Source organism: Mirounga angustirostris, unplaced genomic scaffold (assembly GCF_029215605.1).
Source record: "Mirounga angustirostris isolate CCGP_5_RB_7025 unplaced genomic scaffold, mMirAng1.0.hap1 SCAF_11, whole genome shotgun sequence".
Lineage (NCBI taxonomy): Eukaryota > Metazoa > Chordata > Mammalia > Carnivora > Phocidae > Mirounga > Mirounga angustirostris.
Window position 1 is genome coordinate 17,953,466 of NW_026991719.1, and position 26,697 is coordinate 17,980,162.

Consider the following 26,697-nt stretch of genomic DNA (forward strand, 5'->3'; position numbering starts at 1 on the left):
GAGGAATCGCCAAACTGTTTTCCACAGTGGCGGCACCATTTTACATTTCCACCAGCAATTTCTCCACATCCTTGCTGACCCTTGTTATTTTCCGGCTTTCAAAATCTATTTACTTACATCAGAGCTAGCCTTGGGGGTGTGGAGTTGTATCTCTCATAGTTCACACTGCTTTTTGGCTTTGCAGTGGCACACTTGGTTTTATGTTGGAATCTCCTGGGTTTTTATTTTTGGTAGCAATCCCAATGTTAGGGCTGCACCCCTGGCAGCAGGATTTAAAGCTCCTGAGGTGATTCCACTACGCGGGCAAAGTTGAGAATCACTGTGTCAAAGATTCCGGGATGCTCTCAGTTACATGGTCTTTTTACTCAGAAATTCAAATCATGTGTAACTTACTGGGCCAGGCCCACATTTATCTGAAAAATGGCAGGGGAGTGATACAGATTTCTGTCAGCCATCCCAACCCTAATAGCTAAGGCCAGTTTTTTTTTTTTTTTTTTTTTTTTTAAGAGAGGAAGTGATTTCACCACAGCTGCACACAGGGGACAGGGAGGCGGAGTGTCTCCACGGGTCCAAGTGAACTGCTGAAAACAGAAAAAACAAAACAGTAAAACAAAAGGCCACTGGCTTTGATGGCAGGTGCAGCTGCTAAGGGCTGCTGGTCCCCACCCCGCCCACCACCTCCCTTCACAAGGAAGGTTTGGAAAAGCAGCACTGTTGGTGGCCTCTGGGTTCTTACACCCTGGGGAGGTTTCCAAGTAGCACCTTGCCTCCCTGCCACCACCTTCCCCTCTCTGACAGACAGCCTTTTTCCATTTTCCACTTCCTTCTTCCCACTAGGTAGTTACTTTTGCTGAGCTGGACAGACATTGTGGCTATTCCTCTGAGTTTATAAAGATTTTATTTATCTATTTGAGAGAGAGAGGGAGAGCTAGCGGGGTGGGGGTGGGGGGGTGGGAGGGAGAGGAGAGGGATAAGCAGACTCCTAGCCGAGCGCAGAGCCCAGCATGGGGCTCAATCTCACGTCCCTGAGATCATGACCTGAGCCGAAATCGAGAGTCAGACGCTCAGCCAACTGAGCCACCCAGGTGCCCCTATTCCTCTGGATTTATAAAAACTCTGTTGCAGACGTCCAAGTTGGCCGGACTGCGAAGAAACAGGTGGGCCCATGTGAAGGTGAGTTTCCGATAAGAGTAATAGGTAACATCAGTAACATTTTGCTATAGAGGATCACCTACGGTTTTTCACTCTAAGCACTGACTTCATGTTATTGTCACTATTGTTACCACCCTCCCGCCACGGCCCCTCCCCGCCCCCAGGCCCACACGGGGCGTGGAACAGGCGGTTCTCCTCTCGTGACAGCGACGGACCCGCGGAGGACCGCGCCTGTGGCAGGGGCTTTAGGGGAGCGTTTAAGGAAGCTGGGTGTTGCTCTGGATTGGATGCTGGCCGGAAGCGACGTAATTCCATGACTGGGGGTCCTCATCAATCTTACCTAGAAGCAGGGAAGACCAGACAGAGGCTGTGATTGGTAATGAAGCCGCAGTGCCTCCTGTTAGCCGGGATGTGGGGATGTGTGGGGCCGTTTGTGATTTGGACAAGGTTCACTTGTTCTCCGTGTTCAGCCAGGATTACAGAGTGGTCTTGTTTTTGTCTTGTCCCATGCTGGCCACAGAGTGGCCTTGTCTGATGTTGGTGTCCTGGGGAATTATTTATGTTCAGTGGAAGCCTGCCCGGCCAGTTCCCAGATGGCAGGGGCTGCTTTTCTGTCTCAGGCCTCACTTTTGGCCAAGAGCAGACAAGGTCAGGATGTGAATCCATGAATATCCACATTTTCACCATTGCCAAGATTCTGTTGATTAGGAGGTTGTTTCAAGAGTGCAGGCTGTAGTTGGGTAAATTTCTCCTGCTTCTCTGTTGCAGGATACGTCGCTGAATTATCTGGTGTGACAAAAGCTGCACAGGATACACTGGTCAACTGTAACACAAGCAATTCCCACAAACAAAATGATTATTCATCCTGTAACAGGCCTTGAAGCCAGGGGCCTGGATTATAAAACCCAGACAATGAGAACACATTCCAGAATCCAAACAGGTACTCACAGCCCAGCGGGAGGTGTTTAAAGAGGCCTCAGGACCTTGGTTCCTGTCCATGACTTACCTTTAACAATTTTGCCAGGATTCCGTCCTTGGTAGGTAATGCACAATACTGCGAACACCTTTACAGTAACTCCTAAAATTACCTCAACGTGTGGGCTCCATTTCGAGGCCCATTGATCTCTGATGTTGTGCTGATGTCATGAAGCCTTTTTGTTATACTCCACTTTTGTTACTGCTATCTGATTAGCTAATGACAAAGCCTCTTAAGGAATTCCACCTCTATTTTCCACCTTGCAGAAGTAAGGGGAGGCACTTTCACAGGCCACTGCTGCCTGCACTGCAGGACACGAGCTGCTGAGCAGGACTGGCTACATAATTTTCAGGCTCAGTGCAAAATGAAAACCTGGGGTCCCTTGTTCAAAATGGTTAAGAATTTCAAGAAAGAGCCGAGAAACCAAGTTCAGGGCCATTCTGAGCCCGGGGGCCCTGTGCCATTGCGCAGGTCACATGCCCTAGAGGCCCACCCTGTGACACTTGAGACCTCTGGAGTCCTGCTGTCCATGTAGTGCAACAAGGGACAACTGTGTCCCCCTGACCGGACTCCGGAGGAGTGGCAAGAACTGGAGAATGTCCAAGGACGAGAGCAGGCACTGCAATCTAAGGTAGCTGGACCGAAGGCTGAGATAACAGAATAGCTCGTGAAATTGAGACTCTGGGATCCCGGAAGAAAGGAAAACACGCAGAGCAAGTGCTAAAAAGGAGATCCCGTTCTTAACAGGATGGCCTGTTAAAGAACACTTGTGAAGATACTGCCCAGTTCTTGTAGAATGGTGAAGGACTCAGGAAAACAGCCAGTGGGGACTGCTCTTGGGAGAGGCGAGTTTAATACGTACTTTCTTCATGCTTTTATGAGGGTACAGAAGGTCAGATTTAAACTTTGTCCGGCCATTATAGCGATTCCTGCGGAGCTTCCGGACCCTGAGAGACGCACAGAAGACTGACGGGATGATGGAAGCATTTGCCTAGTGAGACTGTCAGTGGAATAAAGGAGGGCTTTAGGGCGCACTGATGTTCTCTCCTTTGCCACATCGTGTTGAATAGCAGCCATAAGCCCAAAGTCAAAGAGAAGCCCACAGCGGAAAGGTTCACCGCCTCGAACAGGGGCATCTGTAATGGAGGAGCAACTCTGGAATCTGTAATTTCCCAAATCAACATTAACCTTACCCTCTGACTTGCTTCTCCACCATTCCCATTTTTCATGCAAACGTAGGTAACTTAAATACGCAAGAGGTTTTTATTTGGTCCCGAAATGCAAGCCGACCCTTGCTAATAATAATGGCAATAATTCTGATGGGTTTAACTGTAGCATTTGAAGAGTTAAGGAAAAGGCGGCAGTACTTTTGGACTACAGGGTGGATCCTAGCATTTGATTTTCTTGACTTAGCCAGGAAATAAGAGGGGCCCTGGCTTGGGGGATGGTCTGGGGACGTGTGGATGTGTAGGGGGTGGGCCCCCCGGAAGTCGTGCTGCGCTGTTCAAACCTAAGGTGACCTAACGGATGGCGGGAGCGCCCGCCCGATCCTCGGCGCGGGAACGGCCATTGGTGACGCACGGCGGGGAGCACGGCGCCCACGTTTCCACCATTACATTAGCGAGGCCCCACACCCTGCGCTCTAAGTTCGGGGCTGCGGGCGTCCTCGCTTCCTCCCTCCCGGAGGCGGGCCCGACCCCGCCCCCGCGCCCCGGATCGCTCCCGGCGGTCCCTCCCACCTCCTACCCTCGGCCTCCCCGGCGCGTCTCACTCCCCGCCGGCCGCAGCCCGACACGCCGTGCGGCCCCCCAGTCTCCCGCGGCCGCCTCCCCCAGGCATGGCACAGGGCCTCGCCTCACTATGGCAGCAGTACGGCACAGCACGCTCGACTTCAAGCTCGGCGCCAAAGGTGAGGGCGCGCGGCCGCCACCTGCCCGGCCGCCCGCGCCGCCCGCCGGGCTGGGGCCAGCGGGGACCGGGCGGGGCGCGCGCCGCGGGCCTAACAATGCGGACGGCCCGCGCGGCCCCGGCGTCTCTCCGGCTGCCGCGCCGAGCGCGCTGCGGGGCCGCGTGCACCGGCGGCCGGGGCGGAGGCCGCGCTCCAGTCGGTCCCCGCCGCAGCGCGGGGCCTGGAGGGGCCGCTTTCCCCCACAGCCCTCCTCCGGCGGCGCCGCCCTTCGAGGCCCGGGTCGCCCACCCGCGCCCTGTGCGGGCGTGGCCGCCCCTGCGAGGGTCCCCTTCGCGCCGCGCGGCTCGGGAGGAACACCCCCCCCACGTCCGCGGGCCCCCCCGTAGGGCGGGAGTGCAGGGGCGGGGGGCGTGCGCCGCGCGGGGCCGCCCGCGTGACCTTTTCCTGTTCTCGGAGGCGGGTAAATTCCCTCCACCCTGGGGCGGGGGCTCCCCTCGTGGGAGCCGGGGCTGGGGCAGGAGCGCGCCGCGCTTGCAGAATTCTTAGCCGACTGCGTAGGAGACGGGTCCCGCGGAAAGGGACGCGGGGCGGGAAAGGAAACGATGATTATGGAGGGGGGGGGGGGGGAGGTGAGGTCTGGGCGCGGGAACTAAAACTCCCCGAGTCTTGGAGGCTCGGAACACAGCCGGCCACAACAGAGGGCTGGAAAGTCGGAACTGTGTGCAGGAATTACGAAGGGGAAGGGTATTTTGCATGTTTTTCTTTGGGTGTTTCTAACGTGGGGGGGGGAGGGGTAGGGCTGCCAGCCTTTTTTTCTGGTGGCTTTTAAACCTTTAAGTGCTGCAGACTTGAATCTGCGCTTCCTGTACATCCCACTTGGAGCATCTCATCCATATCTTGCCTTTTCACCGTTTTCCTTGAATTGGATGGAGCAACCTTTTCTGTTCCCACTTAAAACCATGACTTTTTCACTTTCTGTTTTTCTCTTCTCCTTTCTTGAAGTTCTGAAATCTCATTTTGCATTTTTCTCCCCCAAGCTTAAAGGCTCTCCGAAGGCAAAGATTTAATTAAAAACAAAACAAAACCTTGAGGATTTGAAGCAAGACCTAGGTTTGCATCTTGTCTTTCTTGATTGGCTCTGCATGGGACTTTGGCCTTAACGTCTCAACCTTTCTGAGTATTATCCTCCCGGTGGTTAAAAAAAAAAAGGACGGTGCACACTTCATAGGGCTTAATTTTAAGGGAGTTGCCCTAAAACACCAAAAGGTTCTTAAGTAATGTCGGTGTATTCGGTGGTTGGGAAGTGACTGAGAAAATAAAGCATTTTTTAGTTCCCACATTTCTTAGTTGAGGATAGAGAGAAGGGAGATGACTGGGAGAGTCAGGAAATAAAATGGTGATTGGGGCGTGCAGCTAGTGTTGGGTGTGAGATGGCTAAGGTTTTGTTGAATAATTATCCTGCCAACTTTAGGGATTAGTGCTTAGTGAAGGTTCTTGCATACTGAATTTAGAGGTGAGGAGGATGAGGCTTGAGGAAGAACTAGTGGTTCAGGGTCACCTAGCTGCTAAGAGGTGAGTCTAGGAAGTGTCCTTGGTGGAAGCATGTGTGAACATTGACCTGTATTTATTGAACATGGGTTTTCTAGGCTCTAAGGAGGGTAGTATCAGGATGAGGCTTGGAAGATTCTGGCACTTCTCTCAGTCTGTGTTGGTGCCTGAAGCCTTAAACAGCTTTCAGGTTAATTCAGGTGTGGTATGTTGAAATGATGGCTCACAATAGGCTTCTGTGTTCTGTTGTAAAAGTGCGGGGCAACCTTCACTTTATGAAGAAAAGGAGAGAGAACTTTATTTTTTAAATTTTTAAAAAAGATTTATTAATTTGATGGGGCACCTGGGTGGCTCATGGTTGGGCGTCTGCCTTCGGCTCAGGTCATGATCTCAGGGTCCTGGGATCCTTAGTCCCACATCGGGCTCCTTGCTCAGCGAGGAGCCTGCTTCTCCCTCTGCCTGCCGCTCCCCCTGCTTATACTCTCCCTCTCTCTCTCTCTCTCTCTCTCTGGCAAATAAATAAATAAAATCTTTAAAAAAAAATCTTTATTTGAGAGAGCGCACACAAGCGCAGAGGGAGAGAAGGGGGCTCCCTGCTGAGCAAGGAGCCTGGCGCGGGGCTCTGTTCCAGAACCCCAGGATCATGATCTGAGCCGAAGGCCGACGCTTAAGCGACTGAGCGACCCAGGCGCCCCTAATTTTTTTTTTCTTTAATTAAGTAATCTCTGTGCTCAGCGCAGGGCTTGAACTCACGTCGGGGAGATCAAGAGTCACATGCTCTTCAGACTGAGCCAGCCAGGTGCCCCAAGCAAGAGAACTTTAACACTTGGGGCTGACATTGGCCAGAGAGGGAGAGAACCATAGACACACAGTTTAGAGGAGAGCAGGAGAAACTGGCAGATTCTAAGCTGGCAAGGTGTGGAAGTGGTATCTAAATAATTCAGTTGGGCAAGGAGAAAATAAAAAAACAAACATTCCCAGCCAATTATCCTTAATTCTCAGCCTGTTAATCTTTTTTTAAAACTTTTTATGATTTTATTTATTTGAGAGAGATTATGAGCAGAGAGGAGCGGTAGAGGGAGAAGCAGACTCCTTAGCTGAGTGGGGAGCCCGATGCGGGACTGGATCTCAGGACCCCGGGATCACGATCTGAGCTGAAGGCAGATGCTTCACTGACTGAGCCACCCAGGCGCCCCTTTCAGCCTGTTAACCTTAAAGATGAGAAAATTTTGATGGTGAGCTGAGGAACATTCTAGGAAGAGATAATACTAAGGAGGGGGATGTGTATATATTCATCTTTGTTAGTTCTTGAGACCCTACAAAAGTGTTTTGGGAGTAAGATTTTTTTTTTAGTATTTATTTTAGTATTTATTTTTTTAAAAAAAGATTTTATTTATTAGAGAGAGAGCAGGAGCAGGGGTAGAGGGAGAGGGAGGCTCCCCACTGAGCAGGGAACCCCAGGTGGGGCTCGATCCCAGGACCCTGGGATCACGACCTGAGCTGAAGGCAGACGCTTAAATCGACTGAGCCACCCAGGCACCCCGAGAACTCTGATTCTTACTGTGTTCCCCCATTACTTAATTTGGGGAGACATGTTATCCTTGCTGTCAGTAGGTGTCTACACTTGGAAAATAAGGGAATCTGGCTAGACTGGGATCTTTTAAGTTCTTCGAAGTTTCAGTTAGGGGCACTTGGTGAGAAATCTACCACCTGTGTGTGAGGTCTCCAAAAACATTTATTTTAATTGATAATAATGAGTCAAAAGGCATTAGTCTTGGCATGGTGAGTACTGGATGTGACTCAGGGGTGAGTCAAATGCCTGTGGAGCCTGGATTCATGTTCTTTTTCCCATTTGTCAGTAATCCTTACTAATGCTCCAGTTCCATGATGTGATTTTAATGGAATTAAACTTGAACCACTTAGTTATGTTATTATGTTGTGATTCCATATAACTTAGTTACCAGTGTAAGTGAGCTAGTACCCAGCAGCCACTGGGCCACTAAGGGCAATTATAGGTTGGGCCTGGTGGTGCCTGTTTAGTGTTGTGGCTGATGACATAACTTGGGAAATTTTAATTTTTGCTAAAAAACAAAACCTCATCTTTGGTCATTGTGCAAGTGAAGTATTGGATTCTGAGGACTCCCGAACCCAGAAAACATTTTGTGATTTCTCAGCTGAGGCTAACAAGAATAAACATGTCCCTTGTTTGTATGGTTTGAGCATCTCTGGGCTGGTGGAGGACACACGATTTGTTCCTAGTCATATACACTAGGCGGCAAGCGGGCTGGGTATCCAGAGGGGAGTGTGGTGTGGTACGCACAGCCTCTGCCTGCCCTGTTAGAGCAAACAAGCCTCTGGCTAATCAGCTCTCCAAAGCTCGAGCAGTCCTCCTCTCCCTGTCTCATTTCTTCCCCCGGACTGGGAGTATCTGCGAAGGCCGGCCTCCAGTGTCTGTATCCTGGACACAATTCTGGTACCTCATAGATGTTTGATAAGTGCTGGTTAAAATGCACCTGATTGATGTTATGGTCAAGATGGAAAACTAGCTCAAGTACCCTAGGGGGAAAATGAGACACACATTTACGGGTCCTGAGTGAGGAAACCTGCCTGATGCTCTTACGTTCGGGTTCTGGACCGCTGATCTATAGTTGATGTAGGGAAACAAAATGACTTACGTTACTCCAATTCAGAAAGTAGTTTTCTTTTTTCTTTTCTTTCTTTCTTTTTTTTTTTTTTTTTAAGATTTTTATTTATTAGCGAGACAGCCAGAGAGGGAACACAAGCAGGGGGAGCGGGAGAGGGAGAAGCAGGCTTCCCACTGAGCAGGGAGCCCGATGCGGAGCCCGGGGCTCGATGCGGGGCTCGGTCCCAGGACCCTGGGATCGTGACCTCAGCCGAAGGCAGACGCCAAACGACTGAGGCACCCCCAGAAAGTAGTTTTCTAACAAAGATCTTGTTTAATAAATTAATAGAAGGCTGCTTAGGAATTGGGCTTAACCAAAAAGGTTTAGGATAGGGGTTCTAATTTTGTGCCTTTGACCCTTATCAAGGAAGATTGTGGAGCCTCAAAGTAAGAATTTTACTTTTTTTTTTGGAGTGGAGTCGGGGAGGGGAAGAGGGGGAGAGAATTTTAAGCAGGCTTCAAGCCCAGCACGTGAGCCCGAAGCGGGCTCATCTCACAACCCTGAGGTCATGACTTGAGCCGAAATCGAGTCGGACGCTTAACCAACTGAGCCACGCAGGTGCCCCTCAGAGTAAGAATTTTATTTTTTTTATTTTTTATTTTTTATTTTTTTAAAGATTTATTTATTTATTTGAGAGAGCGAGAAAGAGAGAGAGAGAGAGAGCACATGAGAGGGGGGAGGGTCAGAGGGAGAAGCAGACCCCCCACTGAGCAGGGAGCCCGACGCGGGACTCGATCCCGGGACTCCGGGATCATGACCTGAGCTGAAGGCAGTCGCTTAACCAACTGAGCCACCCAGGCGCCCCTAGAGTAAGAATTTTAAATGCATAAAGTAACCCAATTACTTTAAAATACAATTTTCAAAATAAACAAAGTCCCAAATATGTAGCATAGTAATATGTGCTTCTTCAGTAGCACATTAAATAACATGATCTAGCATCAGGCCTAATAACTTCCATAATTTCGAAGTAGAGCTGAGAAAATCGTATTTCAGCTGTGTTGTGAGAAAAAGCTGTGAGATTTTATTGGTGACGATAGCCACCATAGTTGATGTGTGGTTTTATAAGCATAACTGAAGAAAATGCTAAATTTCAATTAGTGAAAATAAGGATGTGTATTTTTTTTTTTTCCCCATCTGAGTTCACAGACCCCCCTGAATTGTATTCACTGGCCCCTGGGAATCACTGGCCCCTGGGAAGTCCATGGACCCCTGGTTCAGACCCCCTACCTGGACAGGGAAGGGAGAGTGCCATTTCTGTATATTGTTTCTTTTAGGCCCAGTAGGTTTCCACTCAAGGCCAGAGCTGTAAGCAAATGTCTCTGGTTCCTCTTCAAGACAGACATCTCTTTGAAAACATGAAAGCCGGTATTTATTAGTTGCCTCCTGGGCTAGGCATTGCCCTAAGCGCATTACACGTTATTTTACGTAATCCTCACAACAACCCCGTGGTAGGTCCTGTTATCCCCATTTTAAAGATGAATAAATAGGCCCATTGAAGCTTTTCACCTAATAAATGGGGTAGCTGGGATTCAAAGCTTTGTCTATTTGATTCCAAGGCCTTTGTTAATTCCACAACTGCGAAGCCTCTTAGTTTAAGGCAGTGATTCTCAACGACTCTTGTCTCCCTTCCTCCCCCTTCCTGGGGACATTTGGCAGTATCTGGGGACATTTTTGGTTATCATAAGTGGGGAGGTGCTACTAGCATTTCGTAGGTCAGGGGTGCTTGCTCAACACCCTCCATTGCACAGGACAGGCCCCCCACAGTGCTGGGGCAGAGAATCCCCGGGGTAAGTTCTAGCTAAGCCGATGCTCTAAAGCAGATGACAGATCATCAGCGAAATTTCCCTGGTTCTTTTTGGAAGTCTCCATTATGCATAAATCAATAGTCATAGAGGGAGGGTGGGCCTTACCTTCCTCCTACGTTTGCCCTGGGGTCGGTTAGGATCAGAGGGCTTGGCCAGCACTGGCTTCTGGTGACCTTCCCTCCCTGATTTCCTGAGCCTTCCTCCCATCCTCAGAGCTCCCACTGTTTCCGTGTTATTTGTTGAGCTGCTTTCTGGTAGAAGCATATCGTCTTTGTGCGATTCATAGCTATAAGCACAAAACCTAAAAAAATCCAGTTTTGATCGCATCTAGTGTTTTGTTGTTCAAGAGGAGAAAAAGCTTTCCCCTTTGTCTCAGCATTATCATCCCTTGTCATAACACTTTACCATTGTGATAACAACACCCCCTGCCCCCACATACCCGCTTTAACAATGTAGCCTTAAGGGGGCGGACGCCTGGGAAGGGGGAAATGCATGCTTGGGTCCTTTTCTAGATGGACTGAATCACGGTCTGGGCTGGAGGAGTTTCTGGAATTTGCATTTTTAACCAGCTTCCTCCCAGTAATTCTGATGCTAATTAAGTACGAGAATCAGTATTGTAGGATCCTCATTAAAAACAAAAAGCCCTTGTATCAGGAACGTGGGGCGTCCCCCTACCCCAAGTACCAGGCAGCCAGTCCTTAAGTCCTGCACATTGTGCCTGCTACGCTCTCAGATTCCTTGCTCACCTTTTTCCTGGCTACACTTCTTGGCCACAGTCTCCCAGTGTCTCCATTTTGGGGAAGGGCTTGATCACCACAAACTCAATAGATTCCTCCTGTCCCTTTTCTCATTTAAAAAGCCTCCTGTGTGTCCTCATCACCTTGTCAGCCCCTCCTGGGGCCATTTCTGCCCAGCTGTCCCTACCCTTGCGCACATTTGAGTTTCACACTCCCTGTGCTTCCAAGTAGCTGGGAGGCACCCAGACTCAGAATTTAACAGCTCTGGGGCAGGCATTTTTCGTCCTTTAGGTATTCTCTCGTACTTGAATGCTGTTTGCAAATGTTTTATGGGCTGTTTGGGGGAGGTCTCAATGGAATCTCCCTTCATTTGGCACACTCTTGCTTTTTTTTTTTTTTTTTTTAACTCTTTCCCCCAACTCTGCAAAAGATTCTTAATTGCACAAATCAGGCTGTATTTGACTGCAGGCTGAGTAATTGCACATTGCTGGGAATTAGTTTTCTGAGCTTGCCATTAAAAAATTGTATAAACCATAATCTTTTTAAGAGTGTAGTTCCAAAGTTACACCCATTTCTTTAAACCTGTGGAGGTAGCGTATGGTAAAATGAGTTTGTGCTTTATCTCAAGAAGCCTCATCTAGTTATTTGGTCGTTCTCTGTCGTTATTTTAAGTGCTGTGGAAGGGATAACAGCTGTTTAAGAAATTGACTCCATCATCCAGGCATTAAGAACAATCTCTACCCCAGCTAATGAGAGAGGTGCATTTTCAAGTAATCTGAAGCCCTGCATGTGACATTTCTTCAAGATAGCATTTTCCAACTGCATAACCAGCTAGTAGACACTTTGCCGTGTGTGTGTATGTGTGTGTGTTTTGCGGGGGGGGGGGAAGGTGCTTTTAAGTTGGCTAAAATTAAAAAGACAAGATAGAAAATGTATGTATCATGTGTGGCAACAATTTAGTATTTTTAACAGCAAGCCAGAAGGTCTTATGAATAGAAACCGGTATACCCTTAAAAACAAAAGCTTATGATTAGGTAATGTAGGAGAGAAAAACATACCAGCTGTGGCAATAGAGGTATACATAAAGGTCTTCAACCTAACAAGGAGAGAAGCAAATAAAAATAGAATGGTCTTAGCTTCTCAGATTGGAAACTGAAAAAGTACTTAAGATACTAAGTGATATTTAGAGCGTGAGGAAATCGTCTACACATAATGGAAGGTTTTGCAGTGGAGGAGTTAAACCACTTTCGAAATCTTCTTTGCATCTTTTTTTTTTAAAAGATTTTATTTATTTGACAGAGAGAGACACAGCGAGAGAGGGAACACGAGCAGGGGGAGTGGGAGAGGGAGAAGCAGGCTTCCCGCCGAGCAGGGAGCCCGATGTGGGACTCGATCCCAGGACCCTGGGATCATGACCCGAGCCGAAGGCAGACGCTTAACGACCGAGCCACCCAGGCGCCCCTCTTCTTTGCATCTTAATTGTGTCATGAAATGGGCTGTATCTGAATGGCCGCCCAGGCCTTTGTTACCTTGTTGGGAGACGACCGAGGTGCAGGGGCTCCGAGCTTGGGAAAGTTAGAGCTGCTGGCGTCAGGCGTGGTACCCCGTACAGTTTGGAATGACGGGCTTTGTAATGTGAATTGAGACCAGCACGGTCCTCGGCAGGTAAGGATCGGTTCGGAAGTGCCTGGGCTGTGGTTGGGCATCTGTTGAAAAGCGTGTTCAGGAAAGCTGTGAGTGAGTTGAGTTTCTGGAGTCCCGCACACGGCAGGCGTTTGCCTCCAGTGGTTGTAACCCCGGGCCGTGCTGGCCACCATTTCATGGGACTTTGCTTCCAGGCCCAGTTCTTGTGAAGAGTCAGGAAGCCTCCTCAATTGAATCTTTAAAGCAAGTATGTAAACCATTGCACGAATGCTCTTTGAAACCCTTACGACTAGGCACTTATCCAGACCCCAGGAAAAACAACTCTGGGGCCCTAAGTTGTGGTGGGCCTGGATTTCATTAAACTGATACTGTCATCTGTGTTCCGGAAGGAGCCACTGAGCTAGTGGCCATACTTGGGATCAGATGTGTTTATGTGCTAAGCAGCAAACCCAAAAGGAGCTGCTAAGAATCGGTAGCATCTTCTAGATGACCCTCCGGGTAGTTTCACATGCGCCTTACTTTCTCCCTCTGCATGAAGGTGCTAATGATCCCCAGATCCCACACACTGTGTTGTTGGGTGAGATGTCCAATAAAATGTTTGGAAGAGTGTCAAATGATACATAAAACACTTAGCACTAATTGCAGTACTTAGGGCTGAGTACTTTGAGATTGTGCCAGTGGATAAAGACGCTCAATTATAAAGAGGGGTGAATTTAACTTACTGAAAGATAAGGAAAGTTCTGCTGGCAAAAGAAGAGGCAGAAAATAATGCAATGGCATGTGATTTGAAGGTTGGTCTTCCTTTATTTAAAGGAGCTCTTTAAGTGAAAGCAGAATTTTTTTTTTTTTTTAAGACTTTATTTGACGGAGAGAGAGCACAAGCAGGGAAACAGCAGAGGGAGAGGGAGAAGCAGACTCCCCGCTGAGCAGGGAGCAGAGCAGGGAGTCTGAGGCGGGGCTCCATCCCAGGACACTGGGATCCTGACCTGAGCCGAAGGCAAGAGGCTTAACCCAAGGCAGAGGCTTAACGGACTGAGCCACCCAGGCGCCCCTATTGCTGAATTCTTATTTGTTAAGGATTTGCAAAGGACTTTTGTGTTTATATATTCACGAGGGATACTGGTCTGTAGGTTTCTCTTTGTGGACTTTTTCTGGTTTTGGTATTAGGACAATGGTTTCATAAAATGAATTAGGCATTCCTTTTCTGTTTTCTGCAAGAGATTTTGTATAGAAGTGTGTTATTCTTCTTTAAATGTTTGATAGAACTCTCCAGTGAAACCCATCTGGCCCTCAAGATTTCTGTTTGGGGAGTTTTTAAATTATGGATTCAATTTCTTTGGTAGTTATAGGGCTCTTCAGATTACTTCTTATTGGTGAGTTGTGGTAGTTTGTGTTTTTTGAGGAATTGGCCCATTTCCTTTTAAGTCGCTAAATTTATGTGTAGAGTTGTTTGTAGAATTCCTTTATTATCCTTTTGGTGTCTACTGGGGTCCTGGTTATATGGGTTATTAGCTGTTATTTTGTCCCCCCGCCTTTAATAAATTGCTAACTTGAATGGAGGAAGTATTCCTCAGATTATTCTAGTCCCAAATGCTAAGAATGTCACTTCTGGAAATTCAGGTTGTAGAATTACAGCTGAGCGTCCCTGTGCCTCTTGGTTAGGAATTTAGAGCTGGAAAAGACCTTAGACCCCGGGGGTCAACAAACTTGGGCCCTTGGGCCACATCCTGTTCTTCTGGCCTCCTTTGTATGGCCTTCTGGTAGCTGACAGGGCCCTGATTTGGCCTGCCAGATCCTGAAATCTTTACTGTGTGGCCCTTTAAGGAACAAGTTTGTCCACCCATGCCTTCAGACTGTCTTAAGTCCAGTGGCTTGCTTTAGAGCCATCTGGAAAGACATTCAAGTACAGATTCCCAGGCCCCCACATGGCCTTTTTCTCATCTGGAATCCATCATAGTATACATTCCTCCCTCTGTACGGGGAGTTTTGACTTGTGTCCTTTGACTTTCATCTCTGTGGCACTTAACTTTTCCAATACTTCCTGGGTGCTGAGTAATCTCCTTGGAGGTTCATTCTGAAGGGCGCAGTCCTGAATGTTGACTTCGCTGAGTTTGCCTTCGCCAAAGCTGGAAGAAGAGAAGGTGCAGGGGGTCACCTCAGGGATGGCCTGATAAAAATGTGACTTTTGACGACACAAAGTCCAAACTGTTTTATCTCTGGAAATATTATTTCATTGTTGATTTGCAGCCTGGCAGAGAAGCTTGGGCACAAACCCTAGAATTGTTTGCAGAAACACAAATGGTTAATAGATCTGAACCCGTAGGGTATTCTGCCCACCTAAAGGCAGTGGGAAGAGAGCTGGATGTTCATGATACTGGTTAAGCGCTCCTGGACAGTAAAAGTGGCGATCCCACAGTTTCTACTTTGGGAAAGAAACCTGGTTTTCTTCTGCATGGAGCTGAAGGAAGCCATTGCCGTCTGACCTTGGGCCAGCCTGTAACCTGGTTTCATCCCACTGCTTTGTGAGATGAAGGGGAGGTGGCAGTCGGCAGCTGGGATGCTTTTCACTCCTCAGTGGACAGTGGAGGGCAGTTGTGAACTAAAGGTGTAAGGGCTGGTTAGTTTTCCTGGTCCAGGTGCCTTAGGTCTTCTCCTTTCCCCTCACCTCAGACCCTATCAGTTCCCTCTTACCACTTTGCTCATCCCTTTTTTGCAGCTGCTGGGTCTGGTTTCACCTCATTTCTTGGGCTTCTTCCTATTGGGTTGAGTACAGCACCCGGAGAGGGCTTTTTGTGGTCCTGGCCTCTACAGTGTCCTCTGCGTTGGTGGTCTTCTGCTCTCTTCCACAGCTCTAGCCCGAGTTTACTACTTCCTCTTCTGGAAACATGGATCTTGAACCCTTATGTAGGCACACCTTATGTTGCTCAGAAGATGCCTTCTGGGAGAGTTCGGATGGCCAGATGTCCAGCTTCTCAGGGCCACAATTTGTTATCTTCTCCCCAAGCGAAAGCCAGGCTTCTTGCATGATCTCCCCTTTCTGTGCCTTTCTTTGTAATTCTTGGTTAGCCTCCCATGTGGACTAGGTCAGAATGTGAGGACTGGATAGTTTGAGCTACATGAGCACTCCGTGGAGGTGCCTCCCTCTCTGTGCTGACTGAGGCTTGTGGGTTGTGGCTGCTTTGAAGACTCCCATAGCCTTGTGGGGGTGACGGGTTTACCAGGAAGAAGAGGGTACAATATTGCATTACTGTTTGGGTTCCAGACTAAAGAGGGGTTAGGATTCTGTCTCATAAATTCTCTTTTTGTGAGCCCTTCTTTTAAAGATTTTATTTTATTTTTTATTTATTTGACAGAGAGACAGTGAGAGAGGGAACACAAGGAGGGGGAGTGGGAGAGGGAGAAGCAGGCTTCTTGCGGAGCAGGGAGCCCGATGCGGGGCTCGATCCCAGGAACCTGGGATCATGACCTGAGCTGAAGGCAGACGCTTAACGACTGAGCCACCCAGGCGCCCCTTGTGAGCCCTTCTTTAATGTCATAAGGAGATTGGCTCATGGAGAGACCTAGGTGGTTATATTAGAGTAGAGTGAGGCTCTTCCCCCTTTTCAGTAGCTGTTGGGGGTGATGGGAAATGCCTTTCTAACTGTTCTCTTGCAGTGGGAAAGGGAAGGCAGGGCAATGAAATAATTAGCAACACATTTACAGTATGCCTAGGGTACTGTAATGTGAGTTTTAAGAAATAGTCCCTGTGGTTGGTACTGTAAACAGCCCCATGTGGTTTTCTTTAATGCACACTTGCATGAAAAGAGCTTGGGTGTTATTTCTGTGTTGTGTTTTATGGCTGTCAATCCAATTCAGCAGGTCTTTTTCTTTCTTTCTAATTTTTCCTGGTTTGGTTGTTCTTCTGTATGAACATCAGAAACTGCTCTGGGGGGTGCCTGCGTGGCTCGGTTGGTTAAGCGTCTGACTCTCGATTTCAGCGTGGGTCTAATTTCTCAGGGTCGTGAGATCGAGCCCTGTATCTGGCTCGGTGCCCGGCGGGGGTCTGCCTGGGATTCTCTCTCTCCCTCTGCCCCTCTTCTCGCTGTCACGCACACCTGCGTTCGCGTGCCCGCGCGCTCTCAAAAGAGAAAGAAGAGGAGTTGTGCTCTGAAAACAAGCCCACCAAATTGTCATTTGTCCCTCCCTGTTTTGTGGCCCCATCTCAGTGCTATGATTTTTAAATTCAAAAAATTTAAAAGAATTTTTTTGTTGAAATATATAATGGACATAAAGCATTAGATTTAGGTGTACAACATAATGATTTGATATTTGTATATCTTGTGAAATGATCACCACAGGAAGGCTAGTTAAGATCCGTCGCCACACATAGTTAAATAATTTTTTTCCTTGTGATGAGAACTTTTAAGATTCAATCTCCCGGCAACTTGCAAATATATGCTGCAGTTCCTAACCGTGAATGAACTGAGGCTGAGCCTGGCTGCAGGGGTGCATCCGTCCAATGCCCAGGACAGTGCCTGCACACAGCAGCTGCTCAGATACTCCTTTTTCTGTGACACGTCTGTGGCGGGGGCGGGGGGGGGGGGCGCAGAGGAGACCGCCCCTCCCAGCCCTTTTAATCTGCTGCCTCGGGCCTGGCTTATGGTTGGTTGAAAGGGAGCAACCCACTTCTGGAACTTTCTGTTGCCTTGATTACCTCACAGTAGCTGAGAATCTAGAAGTGGAGCTTGTATGTTTGGATTTGGGGGGACAGATTTATTGAGATGACTTCTATGCCACACCGTTCCCCCATTTAAAGTATACACTTAAATAATTTTCAGTACATTCAGAGTTGGGTGACCATCACCACAATTTTAGAACATTTTCATCACCCCGGAAAGAAACCTCTACCCCTTAGCCATCATCCCCATTCCTCCTAGCCTCCAGTTGCTCCCAGTCCCTGGCATACACTAATTTGCTTTTTATGTCTAGGGATTTGCCTTTTCTGGCTCTGTCATACAAATGGAATCCTACAACATGTGACCCTTTGTGACTGGCTTCTTTCATTTAGCATTATGCCATCCATGTCCCAGCATATATCAGTACTGCATTCCTTTTATGGCTGAATAAATAGTCCATGGTATGGATAGACCACAGCTTGCTTATCCAGTTAGAGTTTCACGGACAATTTGGGTTTCCACTTTTTGATTAATGTGAAACCTGCTGCTCTGAACGTTGCCGTTGTCTTGGGTGTTGTGTGATGAGATTAATCATCTTGCAGCTGTTGTAAAAAGAACTGGACATGGGAATTGAAGACAAAGCTGTCGAAGTAAGATAGCCCAGGCAACCACCTGTTTGACCTTCACTTTAATCTCTGGGAATTTATTAGGCTTCTGTATGTCTGAGATGTCTCCTGATACACAGACCCTCTTTGTTAACATTTAAAAATAAAACAAATTTTTAAATAATTGTAAGTGCTAAGCTCTTTTTAATTGTGAAATATGAAGGCTTTCTCTGTATATCACTTGATTTCGGTAATCTGGACTTGCCTATCAACATTGATTTTTTTTTTTTTTAAAGATTTTATTTATTTATTTGACAGAGAATTGAGAGAGGGAACACAAGCAGGGGGAGTGGGAGAGGGAGAAGCAGGCTTCCCGCCGAGCAGGGAGCCCGATGCGGGGCTCCATCCCAGGACCCTGGGATCGTGACCTGAGCCGAAGGCAGACGCCTAGCGACTGAGCCACCCAGGCGCCCCTGGAATAGATTTTTAAAAACTTGATATAATTTACCTCGAGGAAATTTTGTGTACAGTTCTGAGTTTCGACCAATGCATACAGTCATGTAAGCACCACCACTGTCACGATGAGGACATCTGAGTGGATGCTTAAAGCAGGTACTTGAATGGCTTCAAACTGTGTTGGAGTCCAGTTTTCTTTTCTTCTTTAGGTTTAGAGGAAGCCTAAGAGCCTATCAGGGTAACCCGAAAGCTGGTCTGTGTGTGAAGGGAAACCGCACAACCCAAACCTGGCTCTTCGCTTCTCTTGACACCAGGGTATCTCAGGTTTGGGGGAAAGGATGCCCGCCTTGATGCTTCCCCTTGCTGTGAGCTGCTGGTGTAGGTGCTGCCACTCCCCCCCCTTTAGGGGGGTCCAGCTCTCAGGAGGGAGGGGGGTGTGGGGGTGGCCCCTGACCTGGATGGAAAGTGGAAGTGGGAGGGGGAGGCAGCTGGCGGGATCAGAGAATGGAGGAGAGTTAAGGGCACCGGGCTCCGGAGATGCCAGGCTCTGTGGAGGAGGGGCGAGGTGGGAGGAGGCCGGGCGTTAGGCCCCACCACTTGGGCACGGTGCCATGACGGCGATCATCAGCCCCTGGCGACAGACTAGCTTGGGCCATCGCGGGGGAGAACTAGGAAGCAAAGTAACGGGACAGGGGCTTGATGGGGAGGTGTGGAATTCCCAGGGCTCGTAATTAAAGATACGCTTGGCAAGGATAGCAGTTCGTCTCCTAATTTCACGAGCCGGATGCTGCTAGCATGGGAGCGACTTGCCCGGTCCAGCCCCCTGACTTTGCGGAGGAGGCCAGGGCGGCTCTGGCCCGAGGCCGGGCAGGCTGAAGGTCCTGCACGAGGGGCGGCTGCCACACACTCTGTCCCGAGTTTTCTTTGCTCAAGTGTTCGAAGTTGAAAGGACTTGAAGATGCAAGTTGAGGTCTGCAGGTGTTTTCTGGAAGTAAGAGGACTGCTTATTCCCTCAGGGCAGCCGCTACTGGAATTCACCTTGTTGAGGAGGTTACCGGATCTTAGCCGATACTTAAAATGGAAGAAAGTGGGAATGGGTCTAACTGAAGGATGTTTTGCCCCCTTTTTGCTAGGGTGCCGGGTGTCTTAGGTGTTTATTCAGCATAAATCCCTCAACTTCTTGGGCTGGTCAGCCTGGGTGAGGGCAGTTGCTCAACTGAACGTCCACTTGGGGCGGCCCACCTTATGGAGCGCCGATTACAGGGCAGCCCCAGACCACGACGGATGGAGGGAAGGAACACTGCAAAGTGGTGTCCCCATCTTGAGGGTTGAGGGCGTGATGCCTGTTGGGGGCGGTGCGTGGCCAGTGAGTTTGGGGGGACAGAGAGGCTGCGGTGGGTGATTTGTGTAAGAAGCTTCAAGGGCAGCATCCTGCGGGATTTTAAGTGACAAGGGTATGAACATCTGGGGGAGGGAATAGAGAAGTCCAAGCCTTACTTCAGACTTGACTGGGACAGTGTGTTGAGCGGTTAGGCAGGAAGCAGTTTCCATTTGCGTATAAGGATTTGGGGTTCAGCCATCTGGATGGAGCTGACGGTCAGAGTCCGAGTGCTCCAAGAGCGGCCTCTAAAAATGGATCTCTGGGGGAAAATGAGGCAGGGAGATGAAACTTGGGCCTTCATGCCTTGCCCCTGCCCCCGCACCCCACTTTTCATCCTCTCTTCCTTTCTTTTGGTAGTGATGCATTTAATTTGGACCAGACCTCCAAGTTGATTCTTTCTAAGTTATTGTTGAATAAACACAAAGTGGGCAGTGGTCTGGAAACGGGGACATTGAGTTGTCTAGTGGACAAAGGACACATTTTGCCCTGGGACAGGTCACTGTGTTGCTGTGCACTTTGGAGTGCTGAGTCGTCTACGAGTTGCACATCATTCTTGCCCGGCCAGAGTTTCCTAAGAACTTCTGCCAAACATTTTGTTAGCCTAGTTTGTATTACCATGCGTACTTGAAAGCCGTGTGATTATATCTCTTTTAGCATTTGAATTCGCTTTCAAATTTTCTGATTTTGTAGCCACTTAGGACTTTGCAGTCTTGTGTTCCCACATTTGGGCATGCTCTGACCCCAGGCTTATTTTCACTCCTATGGAGCATCTAGTAGTTCTCAAGGGACTGTATTGCCTGCCCCACTTCTATCCCTGGGCAGTGGGAGTGTGGGGTCTTTTTTTTTTTTTTTCTCTTCAGACAAAGTGGGGGACTACCCACGCGTAATGTGTATGACTGGGATTGCCAAAGTCCTGTGAGGGACAAGACTGTCCTTCACACCATATGTTGTCAACCCCAGTTGAGGAACCCCGATACGGCCAAGTACATTTTGCTTGGTCATATTACATGTATCTTACTAGACAGGCATGAAGGTTGAAATTGGGTAACTGCAAAGCATTTTCTGGGGCATGTCCTAGGCTGCCTGTTAGTAAGGAGTTCAGGCTTTTTTCAGACCTTTTTCAACATTTTCTATAACCTTTTGGTGACTCGACTAGTTAGTTTGGAAATAGTGGGGTTTTCTTGTTCTTTCTTTTATCTAGTGGTTTAGCTCGGTGGTTCTCAACCATGGCTGTGTATTGGAATTTCCCAGGGAGCCCTGAAAAATACCGATGCCTGGTTCTCACCCGTAGATTTTTATTTAATTGGTCTAGAATGTGCCGTACCACTTTTAAAAACTCCCCAGGAGGGCGCCTGGGTGGCTCAGTCGGTTAAGCGACTGCCTTCGGCTCAGGTCATGATCCTGGAGTCCCGGGATCGAGTCCCGCATCGGGCTCCCTGCTCGGCAGGGAGTCTGCTTCTCCCTCTGACCCTCCTCCCTCTCGTGCTCTCTGTCTCTCATTCTCTCTTGCAAATAAATAAAATCTTTAAAAAAAAAAAAACAACTCCCCAGGTAATTATAATGCACTGCTGGGATTGAAAACCACTGGTTTAGATATTCTAGAAACTCTGCAAAGATACAGCAATATAGATGGTTAATTTAGACAACTGAAATAAATTATTTACCCACAAAACATTTATTGAGCCCCTGAGATCAAGATGACCAAGCGAGCCTCATCGTTGAACCTAGTGGAGCTCACGTCTTTGGCTTTGTTTTCATTTTCAAACCTTGGTTCTGGAAAAGAGTTGCTGGGCAGTTGTTTCAGCTCTGGAGCCCCTTTCTGGAATCGTCTCCAAGGGCTGGGAGCAATGTGGAGGACGAGAAGACAGGAGGAAAGTGCAGAAAGGCGCACGGTCTGTGGATCCCCCGCAGGGCCGGCACATTCAGTGCCCACAAGAGACCAGGCGGTGGTGACAGCCAGAAATAACATTCAGACCTGGCAGATTTCTTCTAAACTGAGGGGCAAGCCCATAGTATAGACATAAGTAACACTCACCATTGGGTTTCTTTCGTAATATGTTTTCCTTCAGTTTGAAACCTGGTTGGAGGGCCTCCATTAGCCCCCTCAGTACCTTTCCACTGATGGTGCCAGCTAGAAAAAGGGGGGAAGTTGCCGTGTTGCATTTGGCCGGCAGTCAAGGGTTTTAGGAATTTTAGACAAAGACACCCCTTTCCCTAGCCCAAGAGAGAGTTTGTCCCGGCTCAGCCCTGGGGCCGAGGTCCTCATATCCTGCGCAGCCTGGCCAGTGACGCGCAGGATGGCCCTGTCTGGATCGTCCCCTTCACCAGCATATAGGGGATTTGTGTTCTGTTTTGTAATGTGCCCACAGAACCCAGTCTTGAGGCCATTTACCAGGAGTGATGATTTGTTTTATGCACTTTCAAAACAGAAAACGTGTATTCTAGCCAAGGAGGGATTGAATAATGACATAGTGGCTCTCCCGTTGAGGGCAAGTAGTGCTGGGCTATGCGGGCCTCGGGGCCGTGCTGGGCACACTGTCCTTCCCGCCCTGTAGCTCAGTCACTTCCGCGGTAGCTTGACCCCACCAGGCTTCAGTGACAAACAGACTGAACGATGGCCCTTCTTTTGATGAAGTTTGAAATCGGAATTTTTTTAGGGGGTGGATTTCAGTCTTAAAACCAAATATCATTCAGAGGATATAATTCAGGCTTCCCCCTTTTAATTTCCAATTTCAGAATAGTGAAGCCAGCTATTTTCTTCCAAACGAGTTTCCCAAAGGCACAGTTTTTGCTGGGAATGAGCGAGACTAATGAGACATGAGGTCACCACCCGTGTTGCTTGATGCTTGTGTTGCGATGGGTGTGTGGTGTGCTTTCTGCTCCAGTCTTTCCCTGATGAGGGGCTTTTTCCTGGATGCAGCCTCTGTTCTGCTTGCTCTCATCGGGCTTGGCCACGCTGACATTCTCTGGCTCTACCCAGGTCCCTGCTCCCTCCTGGGTGCTGCCGTCTCAGAGGAGGAGACGCCTTCCTTGTGGGTGAACCCCAGCTGGTATTTTTATGAGAAGTGTGAAGTCCCTTTGCTTTCTGATTGCCTCTCACACAGTTGCTGGTGGACACACTTGTGCCCACCTGCTCCTCTTTGGGGGCTTGGGGCTGCACACTCATGTGTTTTTAAATGCTGTCCGTGAGTTTTGGTTGTGCTATCCTAATAGCTCTGTCTGTGTTCGGGAACTCAAAAGATTAGAAAGTGGATGTCCTCACGGCCATTTTTGCTATGCTATTTGCTTTCGTTTGTTAAGTGAAGTTGAAAGTACCTGTTTTGGTGGGTGTATCCGTCTGCCAGAGCTACCCTAACAAAGTGCTACAGATCGGGCAGTTTAAAACAACAGACACATTCTTTCCCAGTTCTGGAGGCCAGAAGTTCAAAACTGTGTTGGCAGGGCCGTGGACCTTCTAAAGGCTCTAGGGGACAGCCCTTGCTTGCCTCTTCCAGCTGCGGGCGGCTCCTGGTGTTCTTGGCAGTATCACCTGCTCCTCTTTATCCCCGTCTCTCCTCTTCCGTCTGTCATGAGGGCACTTGTCCTTGGATTTAGGTCCCACCTGCATAATCCAGGATGATCTCATCTCTAGACCCATAATTACATCTGCAAAGACCTTTTTCTTCTTCTTCTTTTTTTTTTTTAAAGATTTTATTTATTTATTTGACAGAGAGAGAGCGAGAGCAGGAACACAAGCAGGGGGAGTGGGAGAGGGAGAAGCAGGCCCCCCGCGGAGCAGGGAGCCTGATGCGGGGCTCGATCCCAGGACCCTGGGACCATGACCTGAGCTGAAGGCAGATGCTTAACGACTGAGCCACCCAGGCGCCCCTGCAAAGACCTTTTTCCAAATCAGGTCACCCTTCCAGGTTCTGGGGGTTAGGATGTGGACATATCTTTTTGGGGGCCACCATTCCACCCACTACAGTGTGGGTAGGTGAAATCTTTTTTTTTTTTTAAGATTTTATTTATTTGAGAGAGAGAGAACGAGCACGGAGAGGGACAGAGGGAAAGGGAGAAGCCGATTCCCCGCTGAGCAGGGAACCTGATGCAGGGCTCAGTCTGATCCTGGGACTCTGGGACCATGACCTGAGCCGAAGGCAGACGCTTAACCGACTGAGCCACCCAGGTGCCCTGAAATCTGGTTTTTAAGTGGCAACTGACTTTAAATTTCTTGAAAAGTCTGTGCCTGCTAGAATAAGACATATTTGCTGCCCAATTTGGCCTCTGAACCCAATTTGTGGTCTTCATTCTTAACTGTGCTCTGGAAGGTCTTGGGAACATAGTTCCAGACATGGCTGGAGATGGATTCTAAGTAGGGTGAAAAAAATCCTTAACGTCTAGTCCAAACGTTGGCACTACTTAGTTTATGGAAGGAATTCTAGTGTGATTTTTCTGGTGAAAACTTTTCAGCTGTGAATCTTTTTGTTTTCTTCTTTTGCCTTGGTTCAGGTCGCAGACATACTCTTCGTACATACTCTGTTTTGACGCTTTGCAGCCTACACTGTTTTTTCTGTCATGTGGAAAAAGCACCAGCCCATGGAGGGCTCGTGGGACAGTACAGAGTAATTCCTTTTGTCTCATCTCGGTGCTTTACCTTACCCGTCTCAGGCAATGAGTGCTTAGCAGATCGAACTAGAGGAGAATAATTGTATTTTGCCTTTTCTCTTAGGCATCATAATGTTGGATGTTCCTGAAGATTGTGGCATCAAGTGAACCTGCAGAGATTAATGCAATTTCTATAACCTTGACCGAAGTCCTACCCGGGGCTACCACTTGGGAAGTGGGTGGGGAGGGAGAGGGGAAGATGGGCCCCTGGCCAAGGATAGGGTCACAGTACATAGCAGCAGGTTGTTCCATAAGGAATTGTTCAGTCGCTACTGTATAGAAATATGTTACTGAGTGGCCCCATTTAATTTCTTTTTCCCTATTATAATAGCAACCCATGCTTATTGTGAGACACCTGGAACATAAAGGCAAAAGTTTTTTTTTTTTTTTTTTTTTAAAGATTTTATTTATTTATTCATGAGAGACAGAGACAGAGAGAGAGAGAAGCAGGGAGCCCGATGCGGGACTCGATCCCAGGACCCTAGGATCATGACCTGAGCCGAAGGCAGACGCTTAACCATCTGAGCCACCCAGGCGCCCAAGGCAAAAGTTTTGAAGGTCTTTATGATACCCATTAGGAGCGGGTGGATATCCCCTTTCTAGCACTGTATAGGCTCATTAATTTATATACCCTAAAATGGAAGCTCATTTATTTGCATCTCTTTGATTTCTGGTTAGGCTCAACATTGTGTTGTGTCCTCTCTGGTTGGCTGAAGACCTGTCTGCATCCTTGGTGCAATGACTTTGTGGTTGGTGTTTTTGTGTCTGTCTTGTGTTACCTGGTGATCCGTGTAGCCTCTCCTCATGGGGTTGAGAACCTTCGTAGCTCCTGACAACGGGCGTGACGCTGGCAAATCTTCGTTCAGGTTTTCTTACGAAGTTCAGTCGTCAAACTGTGCCTCGCCGGCTTTCCTTTGGAATGTGTTTCATCCTGACCACCTTGCCTTCTCTCCCTTGTTCTCCAGCTGATGGCGAGACCATTCTAAAAGGCCTGCGGTCCATTTTCCAGGAGCAAGGGATGACAGAGTCGGTGCACAACTGGCAAGACCGCGGTTACCTAGCGACCTACATCAACAAAAACGGCAGGTGAGCTGGCCTTCAGATCTGAGCACTTCAGCTGGTGGAGGTTGGGGGCGGATGACAAAGTGGGGAGGGGTAGCGTCCAGGTATTTTTTATTTCCTCCTGTGACATCTTGTTAGGGGGGCTAGAATTCAGTGCTCACAGCCCTAGCTGCCCAGTAGAATCGCCCGGGAGTGCTTTCACAAGACGCCATGACCCCAGTCACTTTCCCAGAGATTGAGGCCAGTGGGCATCAGTATTTTTCCGAAGTCCCCCCCCCGGCCGGGTGATTCTGCTGTGTGGCCAGGACCCAGAACCCCTTGGAAGCAGAAGCAGTGTGAACTGCAGGCCACGATTCAGACGTGGTTAAAGCAGATTCCCGGGCCCTGCTCCAAGAGTTTCTGATGTAGCCGCTCTGGGGTAGCACCGGAAATCCCATTTTCAGCAAGCTCCCAGGGGACACCGATGCTGTTGGTCGGCTGACCCCACTGTGAGTAGCACTGTTAGAAGTTACTAGCAGTTAATGCAGACCGTCATCAAATGAGGAATGAGAATGTCTACGGGGAGGTTGACAGGAAGCTGAGGGGACCCAAGATTTCAAGTTGGGGTTTTTTTTCTTTTCCTTAAGACCTTTATAGACTATCCAGACTTTACCTAATCAATATGTAGATGAGAGCCAATATGTGCTGGGAATAGGGAAGGAAACCTAAATTAAGAACTGATGGAGAACAGAAGACCCCGGCATGTTGAGCTCTTTGTGCTTTCCTAAGTCTAGGTTTGTATCCTATCTAGACTGGTTTAGTATGCAAAACTAGTAAGAGTCTTCGTAATTTGCACTATTAATTTTAAAATGTGAACTCCTGGGTGTTTTCAATGGCTTTAATTCCATTTCACCCAATGGGTACAAAGTACTAGAATTCCACATGGTTTCATTAATGTCCCACATTCTGTCCCTTGTTTCTCTCTTAAAAGGAAAAATAACCACCCCCACGACCTCAGAGGCCCAGAAGGCAATGCTGGGAGATCAGGAAACTTTGACTTCTGAGTGCCCCCTTCCGTTACTCTCTTTCTAAGTCAACATGCTCCACCCCATGGGGGTTACTGGTCTTCCCTCTCTTGATGCCTCTCAGGGACTTCCCAGCTCCTCTCTCCCTAAGCCCAGATTTGTATTTCTAACTATGTAGCAAATCTCCACATAAGTGTTTAGCAGATACCTCAGATGTATCTAAAATCATTTCTTCTCAAGGCTGATCCCAAATCAACACCACTACCAAACTCTCCTACCTTCCCTCCTCCGTGCCCTGGCCCAGTTAATAGCCCGTTTCCTGCAAGTAGAGATTTGCAGCTGTCCTTGATCCTTTCAGCTCCTGCAGGCTTGGGTTCAGCCTCTCTCTGTCCTAGCCTCTTTTCTCCACCTTCCCTGCCATGGTCTCTTGCTATC

At 48.5% G+C, this 26,697-nt stretch overlaps 1 protein-coding gene across 1 annotated transcript in view; it reads left to right on the forward strand.

The window, feature by feature from the left end:
* The first annotated feature begins 3,640 nt into the window (after window positions 1–3,640).
* The window catches only part of SMS (spermine synthase), a 70,364-nt gene continuing 47,307 nt past the window's right edge, over window positions 3,641–26,697 (forward strand). Inside the window, exons 1-2 of the mRNA XM_045875926.3 lie at window positions 3,641–4,037; window positions 25,162–25,282. Coding sequence (XP_045731882.2) covers window positions 3,656–4,037; window positions 25,162–25,282 — 503 coding nt within the window. The 5' untranslated portion in view covers window positions 3,641–3,655. The remainder of the gene's footprint in view (window positions 4,038–25,161; window positions 25,283–26,697) is intronic.